This window comes from Siniperca chuatsi, linkage group LG21 (genome assembly GCF_020085105.1).
Source record: "Siniperca chuatsi isolate FFG_IHB_CAS linkage group LG21, ASM2008510v1, whole genome shotgun sequence".
Lineage (NCBI taxonomy): Eukaryota > Metazoa > Chordata > Actinopteri > Centrarchiformes > Sinipercidae > Siniperca > Siniperca chuatsi.
The window spans coordinates 9,135,042-9,159,748 of record NC_058062.1 but is presented as its reverse complement, the minus strand read 5'-3'; the positions used below and the strand labels follow the sequence as shown (position 1 = coordinate 9,159,748).

General features: G+C 39.5%; 1 protein-coding gene across 7 annotated transcripts; it reads right to left on the bottom strand.

Moving 5' to 3' along the window:
* Nucleotides 1-422: 422 nt before the first annotated feature.
* Nucleotides 423-15,992, bottom strand: mrtfbb (myocardin related transcription factor Bb). Of its 7 annotated transcripts, none has more exons than XM_044180542.1 (15): nucleotides 15,882-15,992; nucleotides 13,038-13,149; nucleotides 9,583-9,648; nucleotides 7,936-7,991; nucleotides 7,750-7,825; nucleotides 7,368-7,529; nucleotides 6,038-6,219; nucleotides 5,458-5,604; nucleotides 4,284-4,531; nucleotides 3,759-3,897; nucleotides 2,742-3,647; nucleotides 2,387-2,497; nucleotides 2,121-2,246; nucleotides 1,968-2,028; nucleotides 423-1,857 (listed from the first exon to the last, which is right to left on the bottom strand). In XM_044180542.1, the coding sequence occupies exons 1-15, from the start codon at nucleotides 15,951-15,953 to the stop codon at nucleotides 1,382-1,384; spliced, it is 2,940 nt and encodes a 979-aa protein (XP_044036477.1). In that variant the 5' UTR covers nucleotides 15,954-15,992; the 3' UTR covers nucleotides 423-1,381. The 7 variants fall into 7 exon arrangements, with proteins under 7 accessions (XP_044036477.1, XP_044036476.1, XP_044036472.1 ...); XM_044180541.1 differs by having other exon boundaries at nucleotides 3,807-3,894; nucleotides 15,882-15,985; XM_044180537.1 differs by having other exon boundaries at nucleotides 2,121-2,243; nucleotides 15,882-15,984.
* Between the last annotated feature and the right edge of the window lie 8,715 nt (nucleotides 15,993-24,707).

Below are 24,707 nucleotides of genomic sequence, written 5' to 3'. Positions count from 1 at the left end.
AATGGTTTCTTTGACAAAGAATTTTATTTTCTTCATATCAGAAGTCATCTTTTTTACAGTAAAAAAAAAAAAGAAAAAAAGTCAGACCACAGACTTTGCTTGCTCAAGCTGCTTAGATTTGGATGTGGCCAGCAGATGTCACTACAATACAAATCAACTGTAATGCATTAAGGTTATTTCAGTATGAAATGAGTGAATAACAAATGAGCAGTGGTTCATATACAGAATAAGTTGTTTTCTGTAGGATGTGTCTGTATGTATTTGTTGTTTCATTGTAATTTCTGCGCACAGAGATTGTGGTCTGGTATCGTCTGCCATGCTTATACTTCAATAAACTACCTAAACAAAAACCAAAAAGCTGACCTTAATTCAATAATTTTCAACCCTTTAAGAGTCAATCTGCCAGTCTTTAAAGCAGTGAATGATGTTCCAAGAACAATTTATTATTATTATTTATTTGGATACAGTCACAGCAGATGACCCGTGTGACTAGTTGGCCATAACTGTAAGTGAGGATTCTCCTTTTTCTGCTCACAGGACTATTGTTCAAAAACTTGTGCAGTATGTTTTACACAGTGTACAGATACACTTTACACACTGGAGATGCAGGAGTGTCACACTGCTAGAAATCTTGTCAGAACTGGTTGAGAAATGAAACAATGCTGACAGAGTATTTTGTAGTAACTCCTTGGTTGGTCAGTGCTGCTGGGCCACTTGTTGTGGCCCACTGACACTCAGTGGCCTCATTCATGCACTCTAGTGTTATCATATTCACACTCCCAATTCAGTTATCAACATCTGAATCAGCATCAGATTTATACTTCACAATTTACGTACACACAATTAACATTTAGCAGTTGTGTGTTTACAATCTGTTTTGACAGTGATAATCATTCCAAGACAGGGTGGAGTGAACTACATAAAAGCCCCCAGCTACATGCAGTGTTTGTCCATTAGTTCTTTCCTCTATTATCACGATCAATATAACACTGTACATTCATTAAGATCAGAGGACAAAGAGAAGCCAATAACATGAGAACAGATTGATAACAAATAAGTGGCATAACTTAAGATAAAAATTTAAAAGCTACTTCCGCTATCAGCTCAATCTGCCTGTAGCAGTCCTACTTTATGTCAGTCTCCCCATACAATCAGAGGGTTTAAAGACTTCAAAGGAAGCAATGCAGCAATTACTAAACTGATGCTGCACAATTAGATTATTACTGAGCTGATTTATATGGTCAGAAAGCAGAACAGAGCTGCCTCAACTTCCAATAGCTTGTATTTTTCCACACAGGAAACAAAAGCCATCCTCCCTTGCATAAAAAAGTAAGTTTATCTGAAACGGCCTGATAGCTGTAAGAATTCACCTTGACAGCACTCATTCCCAGTTCAAGTGCAGTTCATTTGAGTCCAGGAAATCAGTAGAGAAGACGCCCACCGGCGTTGATATGTCCAAAGGGTTGACCCCCTCTGCTGGCACAGACAAGGTAAGGTCCAGCCAATCCATATTGTCCATGTTGGTACTGTGCAGGTTCAAAGCAGAGGACGGTGTGTTTTCCTTTAAGTCCACCTCCATGGTAACCATAGGTGAGTGTAGCTCCTCCATCAGTTTCAGTGTTTGTCGCTCAGTGTGAGCACCCAGCGTGCCATCCAGGAGGGTTTCCAGCTGGGTGTCAGAGGTCAGGGCTCCCAAGCTGGTCGAGGGGTTGAGTGGTGCAGCAGGTGGCTGGGCCACTTGGACCACGGGTGGAGGGCGGGATAAAACCGTGTTGATGGGAAGGGTGGTTACACTGGCTGTCACAGGGAGAGGCTTGTCCAGGCTGGGAGGATCCTGTCTGATTAAGGGTGAGATCTCTGAAAAACAAGTAAAGAACATAAAGTGGGCGAATCCAATAATCATTAGTACTTTATGTCTTATTTTATCAGTGCCCCCCCAAAAAAAGAAAAGTTGCAGTATTTCTCACCACCACTCTCAATTAACACATCAAACAGGTCATCCATCTGCTGGCTAGCTGCAGTGGGACCCTGCAGAGAAATAAAAAGACAAGTAAATGTTTGAGTCGCTGTAGTAACAATTTAAAAGATATAGTGTACTAAAAAGTGTATTTATTTGTCACCTGAACAGCTGAACATGTCTGTTTAACTGCATCCTCATAGCAGGGTGGGTCTTTACACTTTGACACATGGTTTGTGAATTTTGGCTGCTGCAAGATCAAAGTTGGCTGGCTGGTACAGGGAGACTGCTAAACAGGAAAAGACAACAGTCCCTTACACCACATGAAAAACAGGATACATCTGATACAAACCATCATTCAATAGCAGTTGACACTATACAAATAAGTAAGTAAACCAAAGTAGAAGGGACTAAAGGATCATCCTCTACCTTATTTGTGGGTCCTTTAGGACCAGCTTGGCTAGAGGAGGCTCCCACAGGACATCCACTTGCTGGGAATGTGTTGAGTAAGCTTTGTGCTGTACTATCTATCCTCCAAGTCTGCAGAGAAATACAGACAGGTCAGCATGGAGGCATACATTAATGGATGCATTAATGCCATCAGTACTGTGAAATACATTGATGGCATGTAATGGACACACATTACACATATGGATGATCACATACGTCTCACGTTTGCACATTTTAAAGAAATCCAAAACTAGCAGAAAATCACAGCTGATAGTGGTGACTAATAAAGAGATGGACTGAGGCAGCCTGTGCAAGCATCAGTGTGTTTTCTTACCTTTGTCAGTGGCTGAGTCTGAGTACTGCATTGCTGTTGTAATGCTGCTGAGGCTTCTATTTTCTGTGGCACCTGTCCAGAGGTCTGGATGAGGCCTGGGGCTGCGCTGCTAACAGTAGTGTGTAATTTAATGCTGTTGGCAGGGAGCTGGATCGTGACTGCTGAGGCAGGAAGGGATGCAGGCAGGAGGATCTGAGCTCCAGTCTGGACAGGCTGAACAGTTTCAGGATGCATGATAGTCTGGTGCTTGATGATGAACTGATTTTGAGGAGCTAAATGGCTCTGATCTGCCACCTTCTCTTGTTTGACCAACACTGACAGATCAGGAGAACTACAGGACGTTGAGCAATTTGACAGGGTCCTGTTTTCCTCTTTGACCTGGATGGGAGCAAGAGGGCTGAGCTGAGGTGGAGAATCACCCTGCTGACTCCTCTTCTCCACCTCCAGCTGCATCTTCAGCTCCTCCACCAACCTCTGCTCCCGCTCTAGCTTCCTCATCAGCTCCTCAATCTGACGCTCCTTCTCGTGGAGACGTTTGTCCTTCTCAGAGTCCTTCTCATGGGACCTTGTCTCTGTGGGACACTCCTCCTGTGGAGCTCTCTGTGGGGAGTTCACACAGGGAGCAGTGTGAGTTGGAGACAGAGCATTTGAAAGCTTGGTGGGGCTGTCTGCCATACTACTGTCCTCTATGCCCAGACTGGACACCTTGGAGGCTATAGGGGACACAGGTGGGGTTAACTTTAGATTTTCAGACTGTGAGGCTGCTGTGATGGCTGTTGTCTCAACGGCAGCAGCAGTCTGGATGTTAGAGTTCTCTTGATACAACTTTAGCCTCTCTATCAGGTCTGTCTTAGTCCCAGAAACAGGCAAAGATCTGAGTTTTAGTTCCATTTTCAGCTCAGCAACCTGTAAAGATAGCAGATTATTATAAAATACCTCTCACAATTGAGCTTGTTCTCCTCTGCAGCATGCGTGAAGTGCATATAGTCAGACTGTGTGCAGGCAGCAACCTGTCACCTTCATCTCATCCAGATTAGCTGGTAAATGATCCGGCTTGTGGTTCACCTGAGTGTACCGTGGCTGCACAGGGTTAGATGCTGGGTTTCCACTCAGGACAACACTGGAACAGCTGGTTTGTACGTCACTTGTTAGTCTGCTGTAGTAGGATGGGAAGAAAAAGGGAGTAGAGATTAGAAAGGGAATCTAAACTATTATCCATTTTCACAATCAACAGCTTCTGTGTCATAAGCCATGGGCATGAAAATGTATTATGTATAAAGTATTTGAGACAAACAGCAGCTGTGTTTAAACGGTTATTACTTTCTGTAAAACCAGGTCTGAACTTTTGATTGAGTTTGTTGAAAATCAATATTCAAATAATTTAACTTTGAAAGGAAGAAAATTTATACTTTACAGTTGTTTCAGTGGTAATTAACTCAACACAAAGTTAGTAGCCTTTACACATAAAGGTAAACTTTGTGGGTGAGAAAAATCCTATCTCTGGTGTAAAAGGAGTGTTTGTGTTGCTAAATGGAGTCATACTTGAGCGTAGCAGGTGGGATGGCCTGGTAGTTGTACTGCTGCTGTTGCTGCCTTATGATTTGGAGCTGCAGGAACTCCTGCTGCTGCTGCAGGAGGCGGGCATAAGCTGAGTCCATCGGCACTTCATTGAGCTCCTGCTTCTGGTCCGGGGGGATGTACTGATGGTACTTTAACTTTTTCACCCGTGGTTTGGGCTCTTTGCTCTTTTTGCTGCGGCTTTTATCGCCAGGGAGCTTGGGCAGGCTTTGCTGCAGAACACAACACAGAGAAGGGGCATGTAAAACCTGAGAGGACCATCTGGAGGATATTTCATCCCTGTGACTGATCTCAGTCCAGTTTATCAGGGAATACAGTTAGCATTGCCAGTATCAACACTGCAAGACTTGGAACTGGTACTGGATTTTTATAGCTTGAAGCGTTAAGGTGGAACATTGTTCTGACACTCAATGAGAACTGCAGGATGAGGAAATGGGTAGTGGAAATGTGACCCTTATTGTTTTACCACCTACAGTTACAGGATACACATGAAAACGACTTGGCATAAGAGCGGCGGGTTCTAGCTATGAAACCAGAAACTCAAGCTGGGTTAAGGCAAGCACACGCCCTCCTATTTGTCCCCTATCATATTCCAAGGGAGGGAGAGTTCATCTTATGCTCAGAGGATAACTGGATTATGACAAATGCACAAGTTATTGCTTCACTCCGGTCCTTTGATTTTACACAGCTTGAATGAGGAAGGCCAGCCGTCATTTGACCCTAATTGAAGACAAACTGGCTGGCACAGATTTAAGCCCAAGGATTTTTGAAATTACTTTAAACCCTGTTGTTCTTTGAACTGCGTTTGACTTGGCTGAATACTGACTTTCATGTCACCCCAAAACTGATGTGACTTTCATTATGACAAAACACAGACTCTGTGTCTTTTGACATCACATTTTTCATCACATTTCCAAAGGAAACAAAAAAACAACATAGTCAATAAATCAAAGAGACAGAGAGCTCAGTAACAGAGGTCAATTTCATGTCATCTGGTTATAAACATTAGAAGACTGTGAGTGAATGAACTTAAATTAACTCATCTTTAAAAAAAAAAAAATCACTACTCCTCACAGAAAGTTTAAGACTTCGAAATTACTTTGGTCAAACTTGGAGCTGTTAAAAATCTGAAGCTCACCTTCATAAGAACTGGCCCCGGTGTGATACTGGGGACAACAGTGGTGATTGGCTGAGGTGTAGATGCTTGTTTGTTGCTTTGTAGCTCACTGGTGGAGACAAGGTTGACGGAATCTGATGTGGACTGTGAGTTAGGTGGTGGGGAGTGCTAAGAAAAGCAGAGACAGAGAGAAACCACATGATCCATTCAGTAAAAACAGTGAAGCCGCTACACCTGTTAATCATCATCCCACTTCCAACTGGAATAATATAACCAAAAACAGGTTGATAAACACTAATAAAAGTAGTAGTACAAAATGTTTCTACAAATGATAAATACATTATACACAGTTAGTATGCTGTGCACGCATACAGCAAATAAAGTTAAATTAAGTCTCAAAATATTATTTTTTCTCATAAGTGAAAAATTCTACCAGTATCCAGGCATCCTTAAAACATGATTTTCTGCACTTTATTTAAAGAATTGTATAATTTTAAGACTCTGCTACCGTAGATCAGATAACTTGTCAAGATGCTAGTTTGTCTGCTGACATTGCCAGTTCATGTTTTGTAAATTGTAATGGTTCAAGGTATTGGTGTACCTGTATGGGAGAGTTTAAGTTAAAGGAAGTAGAAGTGGCCTCTGTCCCTCCAGACTCTGTTGGAGAGGCGGAGGTAGAGCTGGGACACTGTTGGCTGGCAGGCTGTTGTGGTGATAAGGCATCACCGCTGTCCTCATCAAAGTTGTAAATATCTGTTGGCTTAGAGTAGTTTGCTTTACCACCTGTGGGGCCAGCATCAAATACAAGTACAGCTTATTACTTACTTAAAGGATAAATCAAAAGTCCAGTGAATGCTGTCTATGCATATACTACATACCTTTTATGATTACAAAAAGAAAACTTGAGTTATCAGTGACTGCAGAGTAAAGGAGCATCACTTGAATGTACACATGACAATATAGTAGAGATGTAACAAGACTAAGAGTCTACAGCCATGCTAGCTCTGTGGGCGGTGTACTGAGGCACAGCGATGCTTTGAGCTAACTGGTAAAGTCAGCATGCTAACATGCTCACAGTGAAATGCTAACATGCTCATGTTAAGCAGGCATAATGTTTACCAAGTTCACCATCTTAGTTTAGCATGTACAGCTGATGGGAATGTCATTGGTTTTACAGGTATTTGGTCATAAACCAAAGTACTGGACAAATTGATATTTTGACCTAATGATGGCGCTAGATGAAAATTCAGGGGCTGACCAAAGTGATTATAATTCATCCTGAGAGGGACATGAATGTCTGTACCAAATTTCATGCCAGTCCAGCAACTAGCTGTTGAGATATTTCACTAAAAAACAAAAATGTCAACTTCATGGTGGCACTAGAGGATCACCAAAGTAAGTAGGCTTCATCCTCCGGACTCCATGAATGTCTGTACAAAATTGAATGTAATCCATCAAGCAGTTGTTGACATATGTCAGTGTGGACCAAAGTGGTGGATCGACTGACAGACTGACATTGGCATCCCTAGAGCCATGTTGCTAGCGTGGCTAAAAAACATCAACACAAATACAGGGGAAATTGAACAGTCAACACAGGATAATACAGGTGCAAATATTTAATTATTCTGCTAAAGGGTGAAAGGGTTTTTCAGTGAGGGCCAACTTACCATAAGACATAAGATAGTGGCAGGTAAGTTGGCCAGCACTGACCTTTCTCGCTGCAGGCTTTTGACCTCTCAAACACAGTTGTCATAACATTAATAATGGCTAAAAAATGTGATCACATGAAATCTGATGTGCTGCAATGTCTGGCTGTCACTGTAAGTGGTGAACTGTTGGTGGTGAACGTGACACCAAAGTGGGCTAAAACAAATTTTTTTGAATGGCTCAGGTCTTCTGATAGTAAGGATATAATGTTGATGAGTATCTACCATTGATGACCTCTTCGACAGCAGAGTCAACAGGCAGGATGTTCTTCTCCACCAGCTCCATGGGTCCAGGCCGCTGGGCGATCTTCTCATTGAGATCATCAGCCAGTCTGGCCCTCTTCAACTTCATCTGTGTGGCCTGCAGGGAGGGTTCAGCCTGCGTCTCTGATAAATATACAGAGGATCTTAACTGCTTTGTCAAGGTGACTGACTGCAGGCTCAGCCAGACCATACAAACTTATGTTAACCTCAAATACATTTATCTGGTTCTAACTTGTAAAACAAATTTAAACATGCAGTAAGTGTGATTAGATGAATAGGCATCTTATTCATGTCTGTTATCTAGACGCTATTAATCAGTAAGAACACACAGGAGGATGATTACCTTGTAGGATATGAATACGGACCAACTCAGAGCGCTCAGGTCTCCTGCAGAGTTTGTGCTTTAAGAAGTTCCCAGCCTGTTAAAAAAATTAAAAGTTTTTCCATTTATTTCTGGGGCATAATGTAGATTTAGATGAATAAAATCATGAGCTGCAGTGTGATGATAGTGATGACATAGATGTCTTACCCTGGCTCTCTCCAGGTTGCGAATCTGCTCATGAAAGGCAGCAGGTGTTTTCAGAGCTGTGAAAGGGTGAATCAACAAAATAGCTTTTCTTCGTCAATATACTGTATTTCCACACACAAGCAAACTGTTCATTCCATTTTAAAGTAAATTATATTGATTTAAGGTGTTTACTATTTCTAACTATTTCCAAAGGCAATTTCCTTTTGGTTGTTTTACATTTGATTAGCAAACCAGTTACTGATAAGAGTGATCTCCAAAGCAAAAGAAAGGATGATGTAACAACATAAGTGGAATGATGTGAACTACACAATATTTCTACTGCATACACTTTTTGTTGTTTAGTTTAAAATCATGAACATCCAGCAGAAAATAGTTACACAACATAAAAGTTTAAATAACAATACACTTCGTGAACTGAGGAACAGTATAAATTGGCCTGAAGTAAAAAAGGAGTTGAAAAACATGATATATCATTATTTTCATGCTTTTGTCTTTGTTGTTCTGCACAACTGTGACATTAATAAGCAGGAACTTATGGGAGTCAAACAGGAAGTGTCAGCTTTACTGACTCAAAGAGAGAGATTGCTCCATGCAGAAAGTTACTGTTTGATCTCACAGAATAAACTCTTCCTGCTTTAAGGAAGGTCTGGCTCACTGACTAGTCATCTCTGCTATGACAAGCACTATTTGGTTTCAGGCCACACTGGCTGGGAGTGGAGGGCGCTCTGAGGAGTGTGTCAGAGGAGCAAAGCAAAACATTCCTGCTCGTCACCTAAACCTCACTGCATACCTACCATAAGACTATAAGTGTGGGAGCAGCAAAGTGCTTTAGTGGATAATGGCCTGGGAGGTTTGTGTGCCGGCCACACTTGGCCAGGGGATGACTGACCTCCACTGAAGGCTCAGTCGCTGACTCATGTGGCTGTGTGGAGCCAGAGAGGAGCTGAAAGCCTGACTGCAGGAGGCTTCTCAGGAGAGAACAGGACAAAGAAGAAGAGCTGTCTTTTTCTCTTTCTACCTTTCCAGCTATCAGCATGATTCTGTCACGGATTCAGTTCATCTTTTATTAGGTGTAGCACAGGGACTGAGTCTGCTCCACTTTTGTCACATCAAAGGATGGATGGTATAAAGTAGGAGATTGTTCTTTCTTATATGGTACTGGTGTGTTAAATCTTTGTGTCATTTTCTTCATTGGTTATGTTTCCATGAGTACAATTATGCAACTATTAGCAACAGTCTAAGTAGGACAATGAACCTCCCACTTCTTAGAATAAAGCAATTGGTTTATGTGCACACACACACAATGTTAAGTGCATAATCACAATAACGACATAATGTTATTGTGATTATGCACTTAACATTGCTTGTGGTCATTGTTTTAATGGCACTGTAAATGTGTTCTCCAAAAGCCATGAAGAGATTTGGTTGATAAAGATGCTTTGGTTGAGTTAGATGTTAGCAAAAGTTGAATATAATCTCTAATACTATTCTTGCAAGAGCAACAAAACAACATAAGTAATAACAATAGCATACTTTCTACTTGGCTGTCCTAATTTCCATAGGCGCTAATCAACTAACTTCTCAATTTACACATTTTTTTTAAATCATAAGGTGAGAGTTTTGCAAGTGTGTGATGTGAATACTCACGTGGCATGATGCCTTGCTCCACAAGCTGCGCCCGAGTTCTTCTCTGCTGCAGACAAAGCTGGAGGACTGAGAGTGCAGAGACACAGAGGTCAGAGTTGAACTTTTACTTTTACCAGAGCCAAGTCCGCTGAGGCACCTAACAATCTTGCTTTAACTGTGAAACCTGCCATACTTCAAATAACACAAAGTACTTATTATTTATCAATCAATATGCTACCTCAGTGGCCCAAGAGTAAACCCTGTTCACCACCACAGACATCCTATTCAGTTCCTGTATGATTTTAACTTGGGCTGTTAAGAGTACCACAAGTTTTACAACAGTTAGACTCGAACAGTGCAATGTGATTGGCCTAGAGCCTTCCCAATGAGAGTCAATATCTCAATGTGGGATGCAAATACCCAGAGGACTCAAACAAAGTAACTACAGTACAGAATACAAACAGATAAAAGAGGGATTAGGTGGACTGTAGTCACAATAATAAGCAACACTGGAGATGGTCATGACACCAGCAAAAGTAAGTCGTGTCTATTTAATAAATTGTTTTTAAGTAATATTGCTTTGGGTGGATAAGCAGTGATCAGTTATGTTACTGTGACACTTAAAAGACCAGACTATCTTCCAGCAGAAATTCTTGAGTATTGCATGCAGGCCCCACATACAGTACTTGGATGGTCCTCAGTGTTATTTTCCCATCAATGTAAACTGTAATAAGATTCCAGTTTAAACATTTATAAACAAGCGAGCATGGACATGTTATTTCAGTAGAATAACACCACTTTATGCAGAAAAAAAGTGTTTGAAGAGGAAGGTATTGGGTGATGGTGACAAATGAGTGAAGTAGTGACGTGAAGCCGCCTTAGCTAGAGCTACTCAGTGGCTCAGGGGAAACAGTTAGTCCCACTCACACACAAACACACACTCACACACGCAACACAGACCTGCTCAACTCTCCTGGGAAAGGCGCTGCGTCTGAACAGGCCTCTGTGACTCACTCTAGCAAAAATAAACTGGGCAGCTGTGAGAACAAGGCCTGGGAACCATGAAATTTGGGGGTGGTAAAGGGGGTGGGGTCTCGACTTGTATGCAGAGCCGTGGGGACGTTCATGGGCTTCTACTGGTGGGCAAGGGAACACAGAGTGACAAGTGCTGAGGCAAAGGGTGGGAGACCGAGTCTACTCTCACAGCAGCCCATCAACTCTGGAGAAGAGAACACACTGTGCCTGCTCCGCCTGCTGTGTTTCCTATTACAAACCCAGGCCAGGGGGGTTATGGTCAGCCTGAGACAGATCATACCAGGAGATTGTAAAAAAATTGCCATTGCTTTATCACAATATTCATATCCACTGTGACTTGGAAAACAATGCCTCAGGCAAGAAAATTTATGAGTGCATATAACTGCATATCAATAACACCAAAAGCTGCCTTCCAGCACAGGAGAATGCAGAATTTAATCTGAGCATCAGTATTGGGGTACACCTCATGCCCGGGGTCCTCCTCACTTTGTGTCATCTTGTGTTCAACCTGAACCCTGGCTAACCTCTCCGTGATACAAACTTGCCCCGCTCTCCTGCTCACCAGCAGAGCATAAACAGAGGTTGTGGAGAAACACAGAGAGAGGGCTCTGCTGAAATCCCTGTCCACTGATGTAATCTCTAATCTCAGACCCATGTTGTTCTCAGTAAATCATCCCTGGAGGTCTCCTAACAGACCTTTTATTTTATTTGACTTTTTTTTGGTTTTTAGAAACAGTACAAAACACAAGTCTCAAAACTCTCTGGTATACTTCTTGCCCAGACAAAGATGAATTTAGTTTAGAAACAGACTGACACTGGGTTATGTTGACTGTACTGTTATAAATACCAAAGACTCTAAACAGAATCCCATTTTAGCAAAGAACGAGGCATCTATAACCAGAGATAGACTAAACCATGAATATACAGATTATATTGGTTTATCAACCTGAATTATATTTAATTGACAGACTCTGTCTTATATTAAAAATGGGATAAATCAGCTTGTAATTATTTGAAAGGTCTATAAACATATCAGCTGACTTGAGTTGACAACTAGGTAATTTACATTTTTGGTGGTGGTTGATCAAATGCAGGCAGACAAACAGCAAGTATAAAAAAGTTTATCACATGTTCTTAAACTACATTACTCATTTTATCCTAAATCAGTTCAACAAAGCAGAAAGGCTTAAGCAGTTTAAATTAGTTGATTGTTATACTGTATAATGACTGAGAATGTATAGAAGGTAAAATAGAGCTGTTGAACACTGGATTTTAACTATTACTAACTTGAAAATGAATATCTGCATAAAATGCTGAGTAGTCAATAACTCTGAATTTAAGCTCATTTGTCACCACATCCAAGTGGTGTAATATGTTTTCCCAAAGCAAAAGGGCCTAAGATGAAGTTAGATACAAAGTGATGAGAAAACACATTAGTTTCCTTCCCCATGAGTGGGTGTGTACTCCATCTCTGTGTTGACTGGTCTGGGTCTGGTTAGAAAGTTATATTTGGTCAGGTCATGAATAATAATGACTACTACTAACTACTGACTACTTCTACTGACATAGAATTTAAATAAAATGTTATACATGCAAATCTTGCATGATGGCCCGGACACAAATGAATTTACATTTTGGCTTACTTCTTGCATGCTATACATATCTAGTATTATACACTTTTGTAAGAAGATGCATAACAACACTCAAATGACAATAGTAAATAGCAATATTGTACATTATCATTTTTGTAGGATGCAAAAATACTGAAACTCAACATATGAACTTTGGTGGTTGGCAAATATTTTCATCAAATGTGACTTCCACCAGTAACATTGGTTTTATCACTGAAAGACAGCTATGTTACGTTATATATATAAAAAGAGTCCATATTACTCAAGGCCTGGTCTAATCAAAGGAATTTTCTTCTGATGATTGCAAACAACAAAGATTAAAATATGCATATAATGATCAGAATCTTGATCAGCAGCATATCTGTGTATTGCACTTAATTTGAATAAATTTCATTGTGTGTACTTACATTACAGGTGTGAATTCATGCTTATATCATATGACAGAAAACCATAATAGTGTTTCAACAGCGTGCCAATGAAAACATAGACAGCATAAACCGATGAGTATTCTCTCCTAAATCTCTCCCATGCAGACTCTGACAGCTTTTCTAGAGCAAGTTTGATTTATCATCCATCAGAAGACAATAGTCTCTTCTGAAAGAATGATGCTTGGCATGACTCATCGTGATAAGCTTTACTGTTGCCCTGTTATTTCCTGTTAGGGCTGCATCTACGTCACTACAACCACCCTGCCACTACTGCCAGCATCAGCAAAGAATAACAAGAGTAAAAAACTTGAGTTTACTTTACGCAGATACTCAAATAAAACAATGAAACATATGTAGGTTAGACAAGAAAAAGAAAAGGCACCTGATTTGAATTTACCCCTGCAGATGGAAGGGGTCTCCACATCAAGGCAGGCCATAGAGGACAGTGGTGGTTTGCTTGGCGGCCAGGTCTGGAGTCCCATGGAGTGATGAGGCTAGTGGAGAACGGGGGAATCAGGCAGAGAAAAGACCCAGCTCTGTGCAAACAACAGCTGGCTCTCAGAGCTGCAAACAGTCCCTCCTCTCTGGCTCTGTGCTGGCCTCAGCGGAGAAAGTGTGTGTGTGTGCTCAGTCAATGTCAGGAGGAGGGAACACAGTGCTGCTCATGTTAACCCTCGCTAGGTCATTTTGCTCTACTCAGAGGACTCATCATACTACAGCACAAAACTCCAGGGGACATTTGACATTATTTTGTGAATAATAAGCAGGGGACCAAATAATTAACTTGTAACCAATATATAGATGATCAAAACAAGCTGTTAGGAATTTTGAGAAGGCACATTTCTATGAGAAACAACATGAGAGTTTTTTCTCCAGAAATTTGTAGCACTAAATAACAATGACAAGAACAAACACACTGGGTCCTTGGGGACATGGAAGCTTATCTTTAAACATTTTTTAATGATTAGTTATGAGTTGTTGTTTTTTTTTTTGTCGTTTTGTTTTTTACATGTAGTGATTATTGTTTTTGTTTTCCATTGCAACACCACATTTGGAATGTGAAAAAATATCTTTCCGCATGTCACACTGTCTGTAAATACACAGAATTCTTTTAAGTTCACATTTCGCAAGTGTATTGTCCACAGAAACAAAACAACAGATTTTATGAATGCAGAGGCGGATTTGGCTTTGGTAGAGCGTGTCTCTCACTGATCGGAAGATCGGTGGTTCGATCCCCGGCTCCCCCCAGCCCGCATGTCGAGGTGTCCTTGGCCAAATTGCTCTCGAAGGCTGTGCCATCAGTGTATAAATGTGTGTGTGTGAATGGGTGAATGTTGACGTGTAGTGTAAAGTTCTTTGAGTGGTCTGAAAATTAGAAAGGCGCTATATAAATGCAGTCCATTTACCATGAATGCCTTATACACCTGTTTTGTCCCACAACCAAAACCTCTCTCCTGCAACAAAGTCTGCTGTGGGCTCTCAAATTCCCATCCCAGTCGAAAACAATGCTGTTTCTCATCTTCAGTAACAATTTAAAAGTCTAATCTCTCGTCTTAAATCTCAAGTTAGCTTGTATTAATTCAAGATGTTTTCCAATCACACAAAATTTTATCTGAAAAAAAAAGACTGTATTCACTTTCATTGATGATCTACAGTTTGGAACTGAATATCTTTTTTGCACTACAACAATGTCATTGCATTGACTGACTATTAATAGCCATTTTAGCTTGATGATTATCACACAAATTACATTATTACATCCATCTGCTTCTTACTGGCCAGCTGTTTTTCATTCTCATATTACTTCATAATATCAATCATACTAAAATCACATATCTATCATAAAATTCTGTGGTTGGTCCATTTTGCTTTCACACCCTAAATAAACCACACAACCTAGACCCCCCTTTTCAAGCAGTCTTGGTTGTTTACTCTGCACCAGAGTTTGATTGGAGGACTTTGATTTGGTTTTATTCTGCCATAAAACAACCTATACATGGCAAACAACACTTTCACACCAGCCAAACAAACCAAACTAACCAGACAAACACACTGGAGTTCCTTTAAACCAAACCAAAGGCAAACAGGGTAAAGCTTACATTACAGCCCACTAATTACAGTGTAGTTTTTGTACACATGGGGTAAAGTACCTATAAAATACTTACAATACAAGGGAAAGAGAAAAAAAATGTATTTAAGTGAGACAGAGAACAGGGGTATTGGGCTAATTAACAATATAGCCACTTACTAATAATGTTGGGATAGGGAGTTTGGAAAATAAGCTAGGCAGTAAGCTTTAACTTCTAACTTCTTCTACTTCACCAGTGAAGAACAGAAAAGTCTCCCAAATAATATCCAGAGGCTCCCAACTACAGCTAAGCACCATAGATATTCAAGTTATTGCAGCACACATACTGTATTCACTCTCATAATTTTAAAGAAATTATGCCACTATAATTACTTAGTTAGTTCCTCAGAATATCAACAGTGATTTTCCCACACTTCTGTCCTACTTTACAGTGTAATTTATTTCTACATCCCTACTACACACAAATGTGATACTCTCTTATTCCATAACTCTTGTCTTCTTCTTGTGTACCTATATTTGTACCAGCCGACACCCGGTGGTATTTTATTTGGTACCCCATGTGTACACTGTAATTTTCAGGCTGTAATATAAAGCATTACCAAAAAGGGAACTATGAATTTACAACTAAAACAAGCTGGTCAGCATTGCAACATGCTTACAGTATGTACCTACCAGAAATGTCTAAGATGCATTATCAATAATTAATAATTCATTATACCTCATTTTTAAAAGTGATGGGTTCTGGCTGGCTCAATGAGAACCAGGATACTCACTACCAAATGTTTCTGCCTTATGGAGGTACCAAGTCAAAAAACATTAACTTATAAATATTTGTAACATTGAATCAAAGGCAAAATATTTCAATGATGCGATAATGAACGATAGCATTGCTGTAAATACTTAACAAATCCATGTTCCCAAGGAAAACCTTTGATTTCAGTAACTACTTAAGCTGTGATTATGTGTTGGCTTCCAAAGGCAATTCTGATCTAATTCCTAACTTCATTCCACAAACAAATCACTGAAAAGAGTTTGTTTTCTCAGAGTGGCCTTGCTCTTAAATGGTCACCATGCAGTATGTGTTACCAAACTCTGATGTTATGGTCACTGATTCGGCCCCAGTTTAGGTCCACTCACCGATCTTGCACTCCTTGAGGCAGCAAGGGCTGTAGGGATGTTGTGCAGGAGGAGCAAGACCCTCTTGGACATCAGTGAAACACAAGACTCATGATCATCTAGAAGCTGTGATATCTGCAGGGAGAGCAGATATCAATATTATTAATTTATACTGCATCATGTATTTTTTGTCTATCTATTTGAGTGTGTGATTGGACTGGAGTTTATTGAAGATAAACATGTGGATATGAATCGCCCATATAAAGTAAGTGTATGGACAAACAGAGTTATCAAGTTCTCAAGTTACTATAAATTAAGTGTTAATGTGAGAGATTTTTTACTTTTGGCAATGTCTTCCACATTATCTATTTAATGATCTATATACAGTATACCCATTACACCCTATTATCTACTGTATGTACTGTATAACATTATTTAGTGTAGCTTGTTTTGTGTTCATGTGAAAAACTTAGGCGTAGTGACAGTGGGATGAGTCATTTCTGTGACACAGAGCCAAACATTGCACAATTTCATTCTGGGCCTCCCCCTCTAGATGAAAATCTCTGTAATTAGGAGCTGCAGGGTGGACAACGCCATTCTCATCTCTCCCATTTCCACAATCTAACGATTTTTCAATGAAGAACCAGCTGCATTACATGGTTCTTGACGATGACTCCTTCAAATGTTAAGAACTTACATAAATATTTACAAAGTTTGGTAGTAATCAAGTGGTATAATAGAATACATGGCCTGACATTAGAAATAAAAAAAAAACTATAAATTAGGAAATGGGGCTGTAATGTTGATGAGCCTTGAATCTCAGCCAGGAATAATGCCAGCCTTCAATGTGCTGTCCATGTTAAATACTCTCATTCTAAATGCTTCTTATCATCAAGACTGTTATACCAGGGCCTGAAAAGAATATTGATTACTGTATGATTTACCTGGTTGGTGTCCATTTATTTCACTGAAGGTAAAGCTTAACTGCAGCAATTTTATTCACAGCTCTACATCATTATTTCATCTTTCTGTACAGTATAGCTCTATTTTCATTATTGTTCCCACTATAAAAATGTAAGAAGAAACAATCATTTTGTAGTACTGATGCCGTTGCAACACTCAGAGTCATGACAGGACGAAACCAAAGGCCACACTACAGCTACTACAGATATCCAAGATTAAATAGTTTGTACAAATTGGTTCTGTTCCAAATTGTCCAAGTGGGTAAAATATAAAATCTCAGGCACATTGCTATTCTTTCTACTTTTACTTTACATTTTATGTGGAAAAAACACCAACACTTCTGGCCTGAAGGAATTTCGACCAAAAGGTTGTTGTTTTTTCCACATAAAAAGAGGATGTGAAGAAATAAGAATACTAGTGTGCTCCAGTGATTCTTGAGTGAAGTTAAAGGTGATGTATTTTTAGAGCATACGAAGTTCACTCATTCCTGTAAGATGAAGACATGAGTTCTTGTGATTTTGCTGAAGACTGAGTACATGCTGGTCTGTCTGATCATCTATTGATCAGGGAGGTTGAGTTATTGCCATCTCCGCAGACTAAAGGAACAAAGTGGAGCCAAACTATCAGGAATTGAATGTTACTGACTTTGGCAAGGTTGAGTCCCTTGGGGGGGGATACAACTCCTTGACATTTTGGGTTTTATTAGCTATGTCTGTGTTGTATTGTGCTGTTAAACTGCTTCAGTTACTGGACTCAATACTTAACACCTGTGATATACTGACAGCTTGATGAGCGATCCTTAAGAAACTGAATGAAAAACACAAACATCAAACTCTTCTTCCCTGTTTTATGACAGGTCAGCTCACAAAAATGTGCCCACATCATGTGCATTGCTTTTAGTTTGAAGTCTTTTTTAATATTCCAAGTTCAACTGCTATAATGCCTCTTTGACACACTATTTTAGAGCAATACAACAATACAATAATACTCTTCTGTAACTTCACATCCTGTGTTTATCATCCACCTATATTTGCTACTTATGTCATGACAGTTCACTGAAATAGAATTGATTCTTGCACAATGTTTCCTTTGTGTAGAGAAGGATAAAAAGTACGGTATATGATTCAAACAAAACCCCATTATTATTTATCAGTCCACAATGTTTCCTGCAGTTATTTTTACCAGTGATGTCAGTTAGTTTGTGCTGCTGTGCTGTCATAATGTTGTTGTGGTGAGAAAGTGCACTCCAGCCCCATCACTGTGATCCCGACAATCTCATTAGACTCTTGACCCTTGGTGCCAAAGTATTCTTCAGAGCCAAAATCCACACTCCCAGATAAAGTTTCTTTGAACATCAAAGAACGCATTAACATCAAGTCTCATGCGGGGGCTTCAAACTAACGCACATACTTAGATTTACGAAATCATGCTCAGCATATTTTTGCTCACAGTACAGTGTCATGGTCAAACAAACTTATGTGACAAACACAGTGAGTTTAACTGCCATCACATAAGAAGAACAACAAGAAAGAAGTAAAAAACACTCTTGAAAGACCATAGGCTGATTTCAAACTACCACTTAAAGGCTTTGGGAGTAACTCTGCTGCTAAAACTGCTGATGGGTACACTGTAATCAAGTTTAGTTGCACAGTGATGAGGGAGTCATCTATACAGCCACTTTCAGCTCACATAGGTATTTTACTATAAAACCCAGACTGCATCAAATTCCGTGTGGAATGTCACTGGGGTGATTCCAGGAAGAATACCAGGGACGCACATTTGAAGTAATCTAGGTGCAGGTATGCAAAGCAGACAGCTCCTTCCATAACACACATCTAATTTCTGGCCCACTCTGAGCAAAAGACGTCAGACTGAATAAGATTGATTCGATTTTAGCAAGCACATTGTTGAGCATGTGCTGCTACACCAAAGACAGATGTTCAGTTTAATCAAATTATGAATCTGTTAATCAAACTATTTCTTAAAGTATCCGGTGTTGGGTTGTGGATGACTGATTGCAAGGTTATAAAACACAGACATTTCAAGCATTAGAGTAGAGTTATTTATCATGGTAGTGAAAAGTCTGGGTGGCTGCCATGGCATTATCTTCAGTAAAGGCATTAGGTGTGTCATATTACACCTGGATCTAAGCTTAGTTAAAGACAATAAACCAAGAATGTACTTTAATGATGGGATGCAAGTCAAAATGTTCTGTACGCTGACTGGTGCCTCAGCCTATACATAGATAAGGAATACAAAAGTTTATGATTTAAAAATCCTAAATATGAGCATATTTAATGGGAGTCTCCACAACACCCACTACCATCACATCCCGTGAAGGCCTCTGCAGATGGTGGGAAAGCCAGAGGGAAATCCCTGTAGGCCTCCAGTTTTCTTTGAAGCTGCGCTACATGCAGCTGCCATGAGAGGCCAAAAAAGGCAGGCCTGTGGCAGCTTTGGCCACATTAGCATCATCACCAAAAACAACTAATTGCATACACTTACCAAAAAGTAAACAAACTCACAGTTGCCCAACGGCAAACTGTAATTACACTGAAGCATGTGCATCAACAAACATATAAACACATATTTATATTTGCTCGTAACTAAACGGCCATGGGCTATCACAGACATTCCTTCCCACGTTTTAACATTGGCAAATAATGATACTGCCAGTTTGATCAAATGTTTCACAAAGATTATCAATCAGTCAATATTTACAATGATTAACGGAGATGCTAAGGCTTGCAAAAAAGTTTGTTTTTCCATGACATCCAAATACCATGGAAATTGACTGGACTGATTTTCCGTAACTATGACTAAAATCAGAAATACTTTATTAAACACACCCAGAGAATATAACTGCACCTCATCTAGAGAATATAATATGTTCGTGTTACAGCATCAGATGGATACATTTATTTCATTATTTGTGGCATTCTACTGAGGCATCCTATAAAATCTACTTGTAGTTGATTTCTCATCTGTATGTTTATTCTTTTACATTCACATAGACTAAAGTGATTAAAACTCATGGATTTTATCTCCTAACTTTACTTATAAAGTCACCATATCCTTGACCGAGTACAACAAAGCTGCATTAATACCAATATATTACAAAGAACTAATATTAATGTAGCATTATCACAACACATAATGAAAAATAATCTTTGTGAAGCAATAAGATTTCCTCAATTGTACTGCTTTTTCAAACTTCTCAAATCAATAAATATGGAGGAAAAATATTCCGACAAATATGTGACTACAGGGGACAAAGTCAATCAGAATCAGAAATACTTTATTGATCCCCAAGGGGAAACTCTTTTGTTACAGCTGCTCACTGTCATGTCAATGCACACAGGAATAGAAGTACTAAGCAAATCAAAATATAATACACTATAATACAGGTAAGATAAATTAAGTACAAAGTGGATATAAGTATAAAAGCTAAAATAAGTGGAAGTACAAAAGTGGATTTAGAGGTTGATAGGTTGATAAGTATGTACAGTATAATAATACAATGTAATAATATATGAATAAGTAATAGTGCAATAATGAGTACAGTCAAGTGTAGCTTATTAAGATGATTATGAGACAGTGGATATCAGCTAATAATAACAAAAAAAATATATGATTGAATATAAAATTACAGTTATTTTTACAATAATCAGAACCAGAATCAGAAATACTTTATTGATCCCCGAGGGGAAACTCTTTTGCTACAGCAGCTCACTGTCACTGTCAGTGCACACAGGAACAGAAGTACTAAGCAAAAAATATAATACACTATAATACAGGTCAGAAAATAAATTAAGTACCATGAGGGTATAAGTATAAAATAAAATAAGTGTGAAGTACAAAGTGGGTTTACCGGTTGATGATAATAATATGGTATACGGTAATAGTGCATGAAAAGTTAAGTGTAGCTTATTAAGATTATAATGAGATGAAGGATATTGCACAGCAGTAATACAGGTATGAATAAATATCAATATCAATAAATAGGGAATTTAAAAGAGTGTATTGCACAGGAGTAACAATAACAGTAGATATCCACTAATCTTCTAAAATGAATAAGTATATTGTGGACACAGGTAACCAGATTCAGCTATCAAAAGTTCATGTGGTTTCAGGTTGGAACATTAGAACAATAGCACAAGATAACAGTTGTTTGAAAATGGGTTGATGAGGGTCCACTAAATTGAAAGGCATAATAAGAAAACATTGTGTTGAGAGAGGGATGTGTACACAGCTACTGTATAAAGAATAGAATAGGGAAATGTTTTAAAAAGAAGGTACAAAAACCTTGCCATGAAAAAACACGTACCACTTTTACCAGTGATTAACTCAGCGCTGTAAAGCAGGCGCAGGCTATGCTGCTAAACATAGCTGATTGTATAGCCAGAACAAGCTGCTGGATGAGGGGGAAAAAAAGATCTTTTCCATTTCTGCGTGGGTCTGAGGTACAACGGTGTCCCCACAATCTGGACATCATGTAAGAAAACAAAATGTTACAACTACCGGCAACTCGTTCACACTTGCCCTCTAACATTCCCTGATTTCAACAACCATAACTTTCCCAAAAATCTAATTAACCCTCAAGTGGCTGTTACTCAGAGCAGTTGCACACAACATGAGCCCTCCCCTCTCTCCTCCTAGTTGGACCCAGCTAGCAGTGAACTTGGTTAGGGGTCGACCACAGACAGAAATAACCTCTTGTTTGCTCACTGGCATGCTGCAACTCGTGGTGTTGTTCTGAGAGCCACACAGGGATTCATTGAGTTTCGAGATTCACTACGATACTAGACAAAACACAGGAACTGTTTATACCTGGCATTAACATACGTCTTCACACCTGACATTAGAATGTGTCTCCACATGTCTCGAGTGACCACTTGTGATCGGTTCTCACTTCCCAGCTCTATATGCAAATAAACACATCATTCCCATTTGTAAAGACCAAATGCATTGTTGTTTTTAACCTGAATTTGATTAATTTACTGTTTATCAGACCACAAATGAGAAAAGAATTAGGTTGGAAAAACAACAGATGCCACCACAGCTGAGTGTTTCAAGGGGCTTGGTCTCACTGATTACAAAAAATACATCTTCATAACTTTATTCACTGATTTTGGTGAAACTGGATCATATTTTATGGAGAAAAGATTTTCTGGTTTTCCCTCTGATGCCCTCCGGCTTCTCTGCCTCAACTCTCTGATTTACGGAGTTTCCTGATAGACAGATAGCTTTACTTGTTGCTAAAGTAGGCTATCTGCTGCTAAGTGTAGCTGCCTTCAGCTAGTTAGCCGTGCAGCTAGCGGTCCTATTAGCTTTAAAGCTTAAAAAAGCTTTATTAGCTCAGTCTGGGCAGAGTCAGCAAGCATTAATAGGACTGCTAGCTAACTGAGCTAACTAGCTAAGCGCGGGTAGAGTTAGAAGCAGTTTACCATTTACCAGAAGCAGCGATTACCAGTCTATGGCGGTAATTCTTTCCTTTAGCAACAAATAAAGTTGTTGCTAAAGGAAACTACCGTAAATCGCACTTTAATATGACACAGTTGGTGCGCGAATGAATACGTGCTTCTGCTTGAGTGGCGGTCCTTCAGTGTGGCCCAGGACACATTCGCATACACACTGATAAAAGAATGTGGTAATATGCGGTCCAGAACACCTCTGAATGTGGTCTGAGCGACTGGATCTCAATACATCCTCAATGCGTCTTTGGTGCATTCACACCTGTACTTAGAGCTGGCCACTTGTGATCGGATCACCCAGGACGCATGTTAATATGTTAATGTCAGGTGTAAACGGCCATCAACGCACACTCTCTCTGAATTATGTTTTATACTGCACAAACTAAGTTGTCTATGTTGTTGTTATTTGCTGAGTGCAGAGGGAAAAAAGATGGTCAAGATTAGTATATCTATTCTAGTAAATCTTTTTTTCATTTTTTATGAGACAAAAAAATCATTTTTAAAAAGCAGTTCTTAATAGTTATTTTAAGTAGTGTAAGTATATTTTGCATTACAGTGGCAGAACTGCTTAGTGGACTGCTAAGCTATATTATACTTCATGTAATGCAATCACAGGCCTGCAGCCCTGCTGACTCAAGGGGAAAGCTTCTTACTTTATGTCAGCTATAGTCTTCACATTGCATTAGATGTATGTGCTTTTAATACAAATGACATTAGCAGAAACCTGGTTTTAGGCATAGCCATAGGCTGATGTGATGATGTCATCAGAAAAGTTTTGGAGTTCCAGAAGTGTGAAAAGTCATTAATGCAAATTACTGTTAATGCACCAAACTTACACAGAAGCGAGGTGCCAACATTTGGCACCGCATAACTTTTCCATGCCTAAGTGGAAAGTGAAAACCATCTTCCCTTATTCAGTTGGGATATTAGGACTCAATTTTCTTGTGCAACAAAAAAAATGGAGACATGGGTACATTTTTATTTCAGAAGCTATAATCTAGTATGTAGATGCCTTCTACTGTTTCCTAAATCTTAATTTTGAACATTTTCTTCCCAGACTCTCCAACAACATACTCTCCATCAACACAACACAGTGGTATGCATACCATTTTTGTGTCCCCAGAAAAAGATCAGGAATAGCATTTGCTCATTGGAATAACAGGTAACAATAACACTGTAACCATGGCCTCAGCCTCAGGAGAGATGCACAGTCAGAACAGTGGGCTGCGAGAACACAGTCCAGACCACAAGGGAAGCATTAACTGCTCTATAAATGCCAGTAATATATAGTGTGCAGTGTTTTTAAATGGGCACTGTATAATGCAGTATATACACTAAAGGCAGCACAAGATAAAATAGTTCGCATTGATCATCACACAAATGTACTTCGTCCCAGCAGAAATGTGGCACAAAAACGTGAAATAATGTCCAATAGCATATCAGATTCAATAATACATTACACTGCGTTTTAATGCCAAACTGGAAACTAAAAGCTTATCTAAGACCTCTCCCTTTTTCTGTCTGTCAGATATGCTTCCTCTATTCATCTACTGTCATCACCCTGCAACTGATTTAATTCCTGACTCAGCTCTGGGAAACAGTGAAGTTACCCTGATTACAGACATTTCCTTCCTCCACCATTCACAGAAATGCCTGGAATGGCTGCAGTATTTACTCAGGCCTGAAGCGTTAAACTTCAGATCCCACACCCACATGGCATATGGATCATGGGCTACAAAGGCCAAGGGTTCCTGGGAGAGTAGTTCTTCTTAACCCAGATAGAAAAAAATGCTATTCTTTAGCAAGAGACATTATGCAATTGGATAATCTGATCAAGTTGGTATTTCAAAAGCCTGAATCCATGGGTGCTGCTGTGGGACTCCTGACAAGATCCAAGACTGGATTTACTGTACAGAACTGTACAGCAGCATAGTACCTCTCTGAGCTTCCCCCTCTGGCTTTTGGCCCCCTGAAACTCTCCAAATTTCCCCTAATGACAACTATGTTTAGATCCTGAATGGTTTTCATGCCGATTTCTTGTGGTTTCCAACTTGTAAAGCAAGCTGCAAGTTATAACACCATTCCACCACTTTTGATGTTGAACTAACCCCTCACCCTAGATTATAACATCAACAAAATATAATTAGTCAGTAATATGCTCCTTAAATTTAGACTGCACTTAACAGGTAAAATAAAACAAATGGCAGGACATATTTTTCATGTTTGTACATTTTGAATGGTCAGAAACAATCAAGCAAATTCACTTGCTGCAGGAATATGGAACAGGTTGTATTGCTGGACATAATAAGATAAAAAAGCTTTTCCACATTCCTTGTGAGAGTCTCACCAGAGGGGGGCACTAATAGCTCATGTTTGTTATTTGTGAAGCAATCTAACATGACCTGTAACA

What these genes read in the sequence shown, in the direction of transcription:
- mrtfbb (XM_044180542.1), bottom strand. Translation starts at nt 15,953, where the DNA reads ATGTCCAAGAGGGTCTTGCTCCTCCTGCACAACATCCCTACAGCCCTT. An exon ending in CAGGGGTAAATTCAAATCAG is followed by an intron (nt 9,649 to 13,037) that starts GTGCCTTTTCTT and finishes CTGCACTCTCAG; the next exon opens with TCCTCCAGCTTTGTCTGCAG. An exon ending in ACTTAAACTCTCCCATACAG is followed by an intron (nt 5,605 to 6,037) that starts GTACACCAATAC and finishes TGCTTTTCTTAG; the next exon opens with CACTCCCCACCACCTAACTC.